General features: G+C 44.6%; 1 protein-coding gene across 2 annotated transcripts; it reads left to right on the forward strand.

Annotated features, from left to right (window-relative positions):
* The first annotated feature begins 1506 nt into the window (after positions 1-1506).
* p2rx1 (purinergic receptor P2X, ligand-gated ion channel, 1) lies at positions 1507-12540 on the forward strand. 2 transcript variants are annotated; one of them, XM_079283784.1, is made up of 13 exons: positions 1507-1831; positions 3417-3564; positions 5950-6021; positions 7394-7463; positions 8654-8741; positions 8945-9025; positions 9613-9754; positions 9874-10019; positions 11128-11218; positions 11310-11375; positions 11457-11552; positions 12119-12163; positions 12254-12540. In XM_079283784.1, exons 1-13 carry the CDS (start codon positions 1695-1697, stop codon positions 12257-12259), a joined length of 1188 nt encoding a protein of 395 aa, XP_079139910.1. In that variant the 5' UTR covers positions 1507-1694; the 3' UTR covers positions 12260-12540. The 2 variants fall into 2 exon arrangements, with proteins under 2 accessions (XP_079139910.1, XP_079139911.1); XM_079283785.1 differs by having other exon boundaries at positions 7394-7451.
* Positions 12541-12818: the final 278 nt, after the last annotated feature.

The following is a 12818-nucleotide window of genomic DNA, read 5'->3' on the forward strand; positions in this document are numbered from 1 at the left end:
GTATTCATAATTAACATGTTATATTATATAAGTGTTATTTACTGTTTTTTATCGTGTTGGAATAAATGTTAAATATTTAACTGCAAAGTAGTAATGCGTGTTTGATACTTACATTTTTTTGCATTAAATCATACTGGGATGTTTGCTGAAATTGATAGGATGGCCCTACCTAGAACATTTTCCACCAGCCGCCACTGCTCCGAACCATCCGTGGGGAAAGAGCTCTATCCATTCAGCTGAATTATTATTAGTGTCTGTTCAATAAATATGTTTTTATATTTTTCTCATCTCGATTATTTCTCACCGGGAGGTTAAAAAGATTATTTTCCACCACACTTTGTACTCAATTCAATGTAAAAATGTCCATCGACAGATTTAATTGATAGACTTCAATCAATGATATAAGTCACTGATATCTGGTCACATGCAATCCTTTTCATTTGTTTGTGGTTCATTGTTTTTATTTACATATCCTTGATATGAATTCATTATAATTGATTAAATCTGCTACCAGCAACAACGCTACACTACAGAGCAGTTTAGGTTATTATTTTAGATGGTCAAACAGCCCCCCCTGTTTTTGCAATCCATGCAAAATCCTTGCAATCCTGCCAAATCCTTGCAATCCGACCAGATTCTCAGCATGGCCATTTTGTGGCGATTCCTGTACATATTGATTTGGAATGGGCTTTAACCAGATTTAGGTTTTGGATTTTAAACACGATTCCAAAAGAAGATGTTCTATTTGCTAATCTCTGAAGATTAGAAAGTGAGAAACACATTTAGCAGATGGGAAACCTGCTCTGTCATATTCCAATTCATGCACACCAAAATGATATTTTATAATCAACGTGTGTTTCATTTCCCCTAACGAAGATTAGAAATGCAAAGCACCTTGCAGTATATGACAGGAGAGACGGTGGACATTTTTGAGAGTGCTGAGAAACCCCAAAGTGGCTTCCACACAAAATGATGATAAAACATAAGAGGGCTTAATGTCTGAAAACGGTGACACGAGAGCGGGCAAATAAGCTGAACCGTGGAATACACACTGTGTGTTTGTGTTGGGCTTTTGTGGTTTGTGTCTCTGCCATTGCAGGAAGAGAGTGTCGGTGGAAATGAGAAGGGTTGATTGCACAGGGAGAGGAGGTCCAGCGCTGGTGTGGCAGCTGTTGAGTTATTTGAGTCAAGAGTGAATTTCAAAGCTGTCTTTTTTTTTTTACTAATTTGGTGCTGCGTGAAACAGAAAAACAGGGTGCAATGAAAGAAAAGTCAGGAGATGCAGCAGTGTGGTGACTGGGGAAAGGCACATAATGTGACTGACTGAAAACAGAGTGGCCCTGTGCAGAGAGAGAGAGAGAGAGAGAGAGAGAGAGAGAGAGAGAGAGCGAGAGAGAGAGAGCGAGAGAGAGAGAGCGAGCGAGCGAGAGAGAGAGAGAAAGTGGGAGGGAGGAAGTCCTACACTTGAGGACTTCTCATGAAGTGCGTCAGACGTTACTTATAGGAGGAGGCAGAGAGGACCTTCGCCACCAGTGAGGAACTAAAGCAGAGGTGACCAGGAGGCGAAGCGGAGCGCTTGCAAGTGTGGCAAAGAGAGAGAGAGAGAGAGAGAGAGAGAGAGAGAGAGAGAGAGAGAGAGAGAGAGAGAGAGAGAGAGAGACCCTCCTATCTGCAGGACCAGCCGATGAGAGAAGATGAAACGCCAAATTACCGATGCCTTCACCGACTTCTTCTACGAGTATGAGACCCCGCGCCAGGTGCTGGTGAGGAACAAGAGGATGGGAGTGGTGTGCCGTCTGGTCCAACTGATAGTCCTGGTTTACATCATCGGGTAAGATCATCCCTCGCTTCCTGTAGTGTTCAGAGGGGTAACAGGAAGCCTTTAGTTTGCATTGTCAAGTTCCAACTTGCGTGAAGTGAGAGTGTGTGATGCAAAATGACCTTTCAGAGTGACCCTTCAAATTCCAACAACTTCTTGTTGCTGGCAGGGTTGTTTTTCAGTGACATAACCCTGATGTCTTAATTCTGCTTACATGACTTAAAAACAAATCATCACATGCTGTTCAAATTGTTGGAAACACATCATTCATGAAGGCAGACTTCTTATTTGACTCCTGGTGGGTGCCACCAATGGTCAGAGACACCAACTTGTAACTTGCCAGGTACACTGTTGACTCAGGAAATAGGAACTGCAAACAGATGTGAAGTAGTGACAGATTGAGTCACGGCAGAAGGGGCAAGAGCATATCTTGATATCTGCACTTCTCAAGTCGAAACAAAAAAACAGCATGCTTGGTATCTTACACACACTACAGCTCACAACTCGTGCTTTGACATGTTGGAGTTCCTGGATACATTGCGTGGAAGGGTGCATTTCTGTTTTAGTTCCTTGGAAACTACCCACTGACCATGTCTGTGCATGTCTGTACTTGTGCGCGAGTGCGTCTTCACCTCTGTGCAGCACAACCTGAGGAGCGGCTTGTGATGAAGAGGCTGAGACATAATATGATGCGCAAACACACATAACAATCAACTGCTGCCCAATTTGATGCCAAGCAGGCACGGTTACCTTGTTACACATGTTACCTTCTGCTGGTGACGCGGACAGAAACACGTGATAGAGACGGAAACATTTAACGATATCTTCTATAAGTTGTAAATATTATAATATTAACAAAAGTGCAAACGTGGAACGTTGTAGGCGTTCCACTTTTGCTTTCTGTTTGGGGTCCATATCTTTGGTCATGGTGCTATAATCTTGACTACCTTCAGAGTCAGTGCACAACAAATGTGGATGCTCATTTTCTTTCAGTTCAGATCTTGAAAAGTGTTAAACTGGTAACTGTGAAACAGGATTGTAGTTTCCTCTGTGAGCTGATATTGAAGAGAAAGAAAAGGGAACAGCCACGGTGACATTCAGGGGTTTTGTCTCTCTTGGTATTAAGGGCTCCCGCTGCATGACAGAGCTCCCTCTTCTGCTGTCACGTATCTTTTTGGTGATGGGCATGAAATGAGATGTGATTATGAGGCTTCTCCTCCTCGGGTCGGAGCAGAAGTCGGCCTGTGTCGAGCAGTGAACCAGGGGTTGTCAGGGCTTTTAGATTTCATTTTAACCTTAGACTTGGTGCAAATGTATTTAATATTCCACCTTTTTTTGTTTTTTTTTTCAATCTGCAAAATATATGAATTTATTGCCGTTGTTTGTACAGTTATTTTATGGACATATTTTGTGCTTTCATCAACTGACAGATTCATTCTCGTGTATGAAAACATGTGCATCCTTGGCCTCCTGTTTGCGTAAATCTCACAAAAAAACTAATCCCACATGAAAGGTTTTTTTAAAATATTTGATGTGGAGCGGGAGTGCCGACGAGGTGCCGACGGACCTGATACGATGCTCTTTGTGTCTCCCACAGGTGGGTGTTCATCTACGAGAAAGGCTACCAGTCCACAGACCATGCAGTGGGCTCCGTCTTCACCAAAATGAAAGGAGTGGGCTTCACCGCCGGCATCAACGGAAGTGAGAGAGTCTGGGATATGGCCGAATTCGTCTTCCCACCGCAGGTTGGTGGACTGGTTGCCCGCTCAGCGTACGACTCGCGATTGGTCAAGAATTTGTTTTGCACCTGGTACAAGTCACTGAGCATCGTTGGGATTGTAGTACATCTAGGTCAGAGTCAGATGTCGTGAAGTCAACCTCCACAGTCCGTGATCATCAAACTGTCAGACTGAATAAACATCAGGCTGAGTCAGACCAACGTCGAAACGCTTTGAAGAAAGCTGGTCGGAGGTCAGATCGTGACAAAGTTCGAGGTGTAGTCATGCTTTTAAAAACATCCGTGTTTGCTTGATTTTTAAGTCAGATCCAAACAGTGACGACACTAGGATGCAGCACACACAGACTGAAGGTCAATTTGGCCTGGATGATGATCTGGCTTTGTCAACATCACCGTCCGAATCCGAATCTGAATCTGAATCAGAACCGTTTATTGCCATGGTATGTTGACCATACAAGGGATTTAACATGGCGGGAGGTGCATATAACATTTAACAAAGGTGTCTCACTACTTTCCAAAAGTCGTTGCATGCATCCTGTAAAGACCCGATCAAACAACGATCAAACAACCTATCAAACAACCGAACCAACATACTATATTTATATATGCATATATCTCTGTTTACCTAAAATGGTGCCGTGTCCTGTTATCTGTGGCAAAGAATACAAAGAGACACAGTGATGAGTGTCGTGTTTGCTTTGAGATTTGGGCGTGGGCCTTTTTTAATTTAGTGAGGGTTTGGCACAAGGTCTGGTATGATAAACCCAACCCACAAGATGAAAAGGTCTCTTCAGGGATAATGCCTTACACTTTGATCACTAAGTTGATCCCTTTCAACGTCTGTTCTGAATATGAGGATCAACCCAATGGTCAACAGCACGAGCATATTGTGGTAGAGCCCCCCAGCGAAGAACGTGTATTGTCCAACGATTCCTTAAAGGTTAAAACACACCATGAAAACAAACACCCCCTCCTCCTACTTCCTCCCTTCTCCCTGACGATTTCGCCAACTTCTTTGACAAGAAGGTAAACGATATCAGATCCTCCTTCTCTCAGTGCACCCTCTCCCTGTCCACCCTCTCCCTCTCTACCATCTCCAGCTCTTCCCCCACAGCTCTCCCTCCCCTCTGCACGCCCCCATCTTACCCTATCTTGCTCCCCTCTCCCCCAATGAGGTCCTCAACCTTGTTACATCTAACCGCCCCACCACGTGCTCCCTTGACCCGATCCCCTCCCCTCTTTTTCAGTCTATTGCGACTGAACTCCTTCCTTTCCTCACCCACCTCATCAACACATCTCTTGTTTCAGGATGCTTTCCCACAGCTTTCAAGACTGCTAGAGTCACCCCCCCCCTCTTCTGAAAAAACCATCACTTGACCCCTCTGATGTCAAGAACTTCAGACCGGTTTCTCTTCTACCCTTTCTTTCCAAAACACTTGAACGTGCTGTCTTTACTCAACTATCCTCCTATCTCCACCAAAACAACCTCTTGGACCCCCACCAGTCCGGGTTCAAAGTGGGTCACTCGACTGAGACAGCCCTCCTTGCGGTGACGGAGTCGCTTCACGCAGTGAGAGCTAACTCTCTCCTCTGTCCTGATTCTCCTGGACCTGTCTGCGGTGTTTGACACTGTTAACCACCAGATCCTCCTATTCACCCTCGAGGGGATGGGTTTCACAGGCTCTGCACTCTCCCTGTTTGCATCCTACCTGACAGGTCGAGCTTACCAGGTGGAGGGAGGCCGTGTCGGAACCACGCATGCTGACGGGGGTTCCGCAAGGCTCAGTCCTGGGGCCCCCTTCTCTTCTCGCTCTACACAACATCTCTGGGTTCTGTTATTCGCTCGCATGACTTCTCTTACCATTGTTATGCCGATGACACCCAGCTGGTCTTGTCATTTCCCCACGTCGCAGAGTCGCTGCCCATCTTTCGGCGCAGGCTGAAAACTCACCTCTTCAAGAAGGCCTACCCTTAGCCTTCTGCCGAGCACTTACTTGGCATCTATTGTATTCATACTAGCTTATTGCACTTATCGTTTTCATCTTAGTTTGTGGCACTTATTGCATTCGTTTGTTTCTGCACTGTACATTGGCACTGGTTTATGCTCTTAGATGCTTGTTTGAGGAAAGGACATGCACTTATTACTTCTGGTGACTGGTTCTCTCGAAAACCGATGTTGAACACACTTATTGTAAGTCGCTTTGGATAAAAGCGCCTGCTAAATGACTGTTATGTAATGTAATGTGAGTTTTTGGGACTGATTCATGTTTTGAAGGGATGTTTTTGTCTGCCATAAACTTTAGCATGGTGCCAAGCAACTACTGAATTTTATGGCATATATAAAAGAGATAAAAAAATGTAACATATTACTTCTTATAATCCTCAACCTCAGGGAGACGCATCTGTTGTGGTGATGACAAATTACATCATGACTGAACGTCAGAAGATGGGAAAGTGTCCAGAGGTAGGTGGAAACGCTTTTTTTCCCCCATCGGCTCTCCTTGTCCCTCTGACTTCTGTTAAGGCCACAACTTCTGGACACAGGGAGAAATCGCCCCCCCCCTTGCAGCCATGCTGTCTCAGTCGCCTCCAAAACACAACAGCAGGTTAAAGTAAAAATCAAATGGATTTATTATCCAAGAAGCATAAAAACAGATACAAACAGTTACAAACCTAATCACACAATTTTTAACAAAACAAACATATATATATATAAAATCAAATGTGAGATCCAATCCGAGCCACCCAGAAGGCTGGTCTGCCTCCTCGGTGGCCAGCAGAAGATCTGAAATTCCCCCGTGCTTCAAACCCTTTGTCCCCTCAAAGTTGCATTCCTCAGCTCATCGATCAGCTCACTGATTGGCTGAAGTCCAACAAGCCCCACCTGGGCCTATGCCCCATTGTCCTAAACTTCACACCTCTCCCTGCCACTTTCACACCACCCCCACTCCTGCACATTCCTCAAACCCCAGATGCGGCCCCAAGGGTCTATGCGGTCCGTGAACACTTTCGGCTAAGATTACCAAAACAGATTTTTATTAAAATGGCTCTGCTCACCTTTTATTCGTGTACACTCCGAAAGTATCCGCGGTCCCACATCCCCGTCTTAGAGTTCGTCAAGTCCCATCTGGGGTGCCAAATTTGTTAAGGTCACAACTTCTGGACACAGGGAGAAATCGCCCCCCCCCCCTTGCAGCCATGCTGTCTCAATCGCCTCCAAAACACAACAGCAGGTTAAAGTAAAAATCAAATGGATTTATTATCCAAGAAGCATAAAAACAGTTACAAACCGAATCACACAATTATTAACAAAACAAACCTATATATATAAAATCAAATGTGAGATCCAATCCGAGCCACCCAGAAGGCTGGTCTGCCTCCTCGGTGGCCAGCAGAAGATCTGAAATTCCCCCGTGCTTCAAACCCTTTGTCCCCTCAAAGTTGCATTCCTCAGCTCATCGATCAGCTCACTGATTGGCTGAAGTCCAACAAGCCCCACCTGGGCCTATGCCCCATTGTCCTAAACTTCACACCTCTCCCTGCCACTTTCACACCACCCCCACTCCTGCACATTCCTCAAACCCCATCTCACAGACACTGACTGCATGAAATAAAACTTAAAACCCTCACACTTCAACACTTCCATAAATAGTCAAACTAAACAGGAATTCCAAGACTGTTTCTGTAAGTGGGTAATTGTCGAATAGTGTCTTTTTTTCCGACTAAATGACCTCAAGATGACATAAACAGCAGTTTCTGTATGCTGCCAAACATCACAGTGAACGCAAAACTTTGTTGTTTCCACCCACTGACCCCAATCTCTTTGTTTGCAACAGCTCCAAGGGAAGTACAGCTGCCGCTCAAACTCTGACTGTGACGAAGGGAGTATCAAACGTACGGGACATGGTAAATGTTGACGGAACGACAGTGTGGGACATCAGCAGTCCTCACTGAACCATCTGTGGCCTAACTCAGATCAGTCCATGGCTTTGGCTCTCTGTCGTCTGGTTCTGTTCTCAGCCCTTCTCATATTTGAACTTCTTAGAGCCATGTGACAGGAACCGAGATGCATCAAGGGGGCATTAGAGAATCATGCACGGTTATGGAGCGGTGTTGTTTGCAGACAGGGTTGTGGCTCCTGATAACTCCTGTAGGACGAGCTCACACAGTACAAACTAAAATACAACCGTCTGAGTCAGCTGAGGTAAACATTTAGATGGAGCTCGTGCATTGCACTTATCCAGCGCAGAGATCAAAAAGTGACGGATTATCAACATCGTCAGTCATAACAACCAAACAGTATGATGTGTTTGTGTGTGTGTGTGTGTGGGGGGGGGGGGGGGGGGGGTCATGGCTTGTTGAGCATTGAAGTAAAACCCTGCCTTAAGCAAGTAGACACATGCATGTACTGTATATAGAATCGCAAATGTCACATAGGAGCCGACACAAATCATAAGCACACACAGACGTTAAATACAATCAGCCATTCAGACTAGAGCTTCTTTAATAGGTCCAAACACAGCAGGGCCATTTCAAAGAGCAGTTACCTACATTTTATTGTCCTCCATCTGTCCCGGGGTTAACTTCAGAGCCTTTGAAGCCCTTTGTGCCCCACATCGACTTTAATAAGACCAATGTTAGCCAGAGCTTTAGATCTGTCTGTTTCAAACCAGTCAAATTCACCTCGAGGTGCCAGTATCCCTTGAGAGGCGGCTCGCTGTCTCTACACTCGTGGACGAGTAAACACGGTGGGGCGACCCCGTAGCCGAACAGACTGTTGGGCTCCAGTGATCGGTCAGAGACTGGAGCTGAGCGAGCAAACGCCCGCTGCTAGAACTGTCCGTGAACTCAACCAGCACTCGATGAGAGTGACTGATAGCGACGAAGCTGTAGTTAGGATCGGGGCGAGATAAAGGAAAGAGCTACTTCAGCGTTTGCTTTTGCGCTTGCTGCTGATGCTAATTCAAAATAGGGCGATAAAAGTTAACGTTCGAGCCCTCCAGTCTTTCTTTTCCCACTGTTGCTCGAAAATAAATACTCTGTTTGAAGTGTCTGGTGACGGTGATGAACTCCAGCGTGTGTGTCTCTATTTCAAGGGAAAATTACGGGAGTGTGCGTGAAAGCCACTGAGACCTGCGAGGTGTTGGCTTGGTGCCCCGTTGAGGACGATCACAACATACCAGAGTATGTGGACACACTGAATGATTCAAACTGCAAGTTCAAAACTGACTTGCAACGCACGTGACGATTGCATTTGTGATGATTCTGTGCCGTCGACCATCTGGAGTACATAATTGTCGGCCCATGAGAAATATCATTTGTGAGGATTTCTGCGCCTCAACGTGCTGGATTTGATGCTCTTCTCTCTTCTCTTCATTCCCATCTAGTCCTGCTCTGTTGCTGTCCGCAGAGAACTACACGCTGTTCATCAAAAATTCTATAACTTTCCCCATATTTGGCGTCTCAAGGTGATTACTTCATTCATATATTAATTGTAGCTCAGCATGATGCTACAAATGTTTCCAAAGGCAGATAGATACATATAAATGTTGCATATGATGTCGCAGCTGTATCCTCTAGGATAATTAATAGTAAATAAAAAGAAGAAACAAAAAAACAATGACATTTACCAGACAGGGAAGATTTGAATTGCATTATGGGAATTGTAGGATCCTGTGTTTTTGACTCATTCTTGGAACTGAAAGTCAGGATATTTCGGCTTCTACTGCACTAATTTGGACTTTTCTTTTTTAAATGGTTTTCCCCAGACTTTTTGAAAGTGTGACACCAAATCGCTGGAGTACATCTTTAAGTTTGAAAGTTTTGCCATGCCAGAGTTTCAAACTCTAGTTGTTGGTAAACGCAAGCAAGCAAAAGTTTGTCTTAAAGAAAATAAACGTCTCAATACTTTTTGTGCCATTAATTGAGCAAGTCAGTCAACCATATTGTTGGACTCAGTTTTACTTTAAAGACTTAAAAACAAAACGAATCATGCAGAAATCATATGAACAACAAAGTGCACTTTGAGGTTATTGTGTTTGTCTTGTACTTTCAGGAGTAACCTGGTGGAGGGTATTGATCATGATTACATCAGGAAATGCCTCTATGAGCCAAACGATGATCCACTGTGCCCCATATTCAGACTGGGAGACATCGTTAAACTGTCTGGCTTCGACTTCGAAACAATAGCCCGATTGGTGAGTCGGCTGATCTTTACTCAACACTGACTGGGTCGATGAATTGTTCTGGTGGAGAGGTGTTTTGTTGTGTTTCCCCGTGTTATATGATAACACATGATGTGCTTGTGTCCTCGCAGGGAGGGGCCATTGGTATTGTGGTCGACTGGACATGTAACCTGGACGTGGCTATAAAACACTGTAAACCAAAGTACAGCTTCCACGGTTTGTACGGAAACTATGATGAGGCCGACGAAGCCAGAGCTTCAGTGGGCTACAATTTTAGGTGTGTATACTTCCCTGAACTGAAACAGACGCAGGTGTTTTTACACTGCAGAAATACTTCTTATATGATGTGAATATTTTGGGAAATACACTTATTTGCTTCCTCACTGATAGTTTGATAAGAAGATTCATACCGCTCTGCGTGTTGAAGCAGAAGCCAGCAGCGGGTTAGCTTAGCTTGGATTAGCATAAAGATCAGAAAACAGGGGGAAAACAGCTGGTCTGGTTTTATGGGGTGTACATAACGCCCCATAAAACTATAAAGCTTTACACTTCACTTTTTTGGACATATTAAACAAACAACATAAAACATGTTAATTAGCGTGTGCTTGTAAGTGGACTTTGTTACCTTTGGACACAGCTAGGCTAGGCCAGCTGTTTTGCGCCTGTTTTCAGTCTTTATGCTAAGCTAAGCTAATGTTTGCTGGTCGTAGCTTCATATTGATCAGACAGACATGAGAGCATCGATCTCTTCATCTGACTCTCGGCGTCGTGTACAGGAAAGCGAATCAGTGTATTTCCCAAAATGTTGCACAATCTTTTTAATAGAGGTTTGATACTCTTAAGTATTGGCAATTTCCTCCTCCAGTGTGTTCAACTAACTGACAAATGGCAACAAAATACTGCAGATGGAAATGTCTATCATGTTGATATAGCATTTGTTTGACACAGAGCTGCTCTTTGTTTATTTTTAAATCCCATCGGCTTCCCTTGACCCAAAGCCGATGGGATTCTTCCTTTGGATTGTTGCAGAAAACAAGCTCTGTAGCAACTTTATAAAGAGCTAACGTTACTCCAGTGTGAAAAGGTCTATAAACAAACTACATCTACTTGATAGCAATAGCAATTGCTTTAGCTACTCAACCGCCTTTTATCAGACATTTAAAAGCTTCTATGATCAACCTTTTTATTAACAGTTCGTTCAATTCGGACGGTTTAAAAGCCTCTGTGTTTTGCAGTGGTTTAAAGCTCCTAAACGATATATAATCTCATATATATATATATATATGATAGGGAATATGTGGGGAAATACAAATATTTACCAAAGACAGGGGCACGTACATTCTATGTAACACATTGTGATCATCCGCATGGCTGTGTGTGTGTAGGTATGCAAAGCATTTTCTGGAGGACAAGATTGAGACGAGAACCCTTCACAAAGTGTTTGGCATCAGGCTGGACATCATCGTGCACTCACTGGTGAGAAACACAGCTCAACGTTTCTAGTCGGATGCATTTCAGACTTGAGAATTACTCAAATGCTGAATCATCTGTGCTCCGTCCCTCACAGGCCAGAAAGTTTGACATCGTCCCAACACTGACCGCGATAGGCTCTGGCGTGGGCATCTTTGGAGTGGTACGATGGAGCCTGACTGCCTGCCATCATTGATTTATTTGAATACTTTGAATACAAACTGAAATAACTCTGCCGTTACAGGCAACCGTGGTGTGTGACCTGGTGCTGCTATATTTGCTCCCGAAAAGAGACTTTTACTACACATTGAAATACAAACAGGCGGCCACATGTGCACCGGTAAGCTCCGTGACGCACATACATCCTTGTTGTGATTGTGTAACTTCAGTTTGAACACAAGATGGCAGCAGAGAGGCCTTTAACGGAAGCAATTCTTTATCTGAACATCTTTTGTATGCATTTCAGTTCTTGTGAAGGAACTTTACATCAGTCAGAACTAGAACCCCCCCCCCCCCCCACCCCCCCCCCCCAGCACACAGGAGCAGTCCCCTTCACAGTAACGCTGTGTTTATACCCACACCATTCACCGGCAGTGCAGGATCATCCATGCTTGTTCCACAGTACTATCTGATGGCACTACCTGACACAGCAGCCCCTCTTTAACTGAAACAGGCAGAACATTTCTTTGTATTTGCAGCATGACAGCGAGTTGCTCGGTTTAGAAACAAGCCCCTATTACTCCCTCGAAGCAAATGCAAGACAAGTCCAAGGCACTGGCCGGCCCGACGTGAGTGCACGTAGAGGTCTAGACAGTAGAGTAGAACCTCCACGTATTCTATGGTGATGTTGAGGAGAATCCTCGTTTCCGTCACGAGTGAGGTCTTAAACGGCTTTTTATCCCACAGGATCCAGAGTCGGAGGAATGTAGCACAGCAACAGAGTTACCCAAAGTGAGACTCATACATTTATTACAACAAACTAAATCTTGTTTGCTTTGGTTTGTGATGGCTGATGTGTTATTTATCCATTTCGTCCTGTAGGAGTGACCTGGGAGAAGACTTTTGAGGTGGTACTTTGAAGGAGTACTGACATGGGACGCTACAAGACACACACACACACACACACACACACACACACACACACACACACACACACACACACACACACACACACACACACACACACACACACACACACACACACACACACACACACACACACACACACACACACACACACACACACACACACACACACACACACACACTAAATGGACTCTGCATTGGACATAGAAGACATTCTCCGTGTCCTCCCCGTCTACCACCAACATCCTCCTCCTGAGTGACTGTGACTCTGTTGTATGTAGAGCTTCGGTGTGGCTCAACTGTACATGTGTACCCTTTTGTTTTTAAAGGGCGTAGCTCGGTTTCATATCCACATCTCATCGAATACCTCAATCTGTCTTTTGTCAAAACAAGATACACAACGCCACTCAGACGGAGTGACTCATCCCCAGCGTGCACCTTGTAATCTGCAGTCCAATAAAAGATGCACAGTAACATTACTGTTGTTGTTTTTGTCCCCAGCAGTCAAACAGAAATACAG

Source organism: Melanostigma gelatinosum, assembly GCF_949748355.1.
Source record: "Melanostigma gelatinosum genome assembly, chromosome: 14".
NCBI lineage: Eukaryota > Metazoa > Chordata > Actinopteri > Perciformes > Zoarcidae > Melanostigma > Melanostigma gelatinosum.

Coding starts and splice junctions, on each gene's coding strand:
- p2rx1 (XM_079283784.1), top strand. CDS start 1,695: ATGAAACGCCAAATTACCGATGCCTTCACCGACTTCTTCTACGAGTAT. Junction 3,565..5,949: donor AATTCGTCTTCCCACCGCAG/GTTGGTGGACTG, acceptor CCTCAACCTCAG/GGAGACGCATCTGTTGTGGT. Junction 6,022..7,393: donor AGATGGGAAAGTGTCCAGAG/GTAGGTGGAAAC, acceptor TGTTTGCAACAG/CTCCAAGGGAAGTACAGCTG.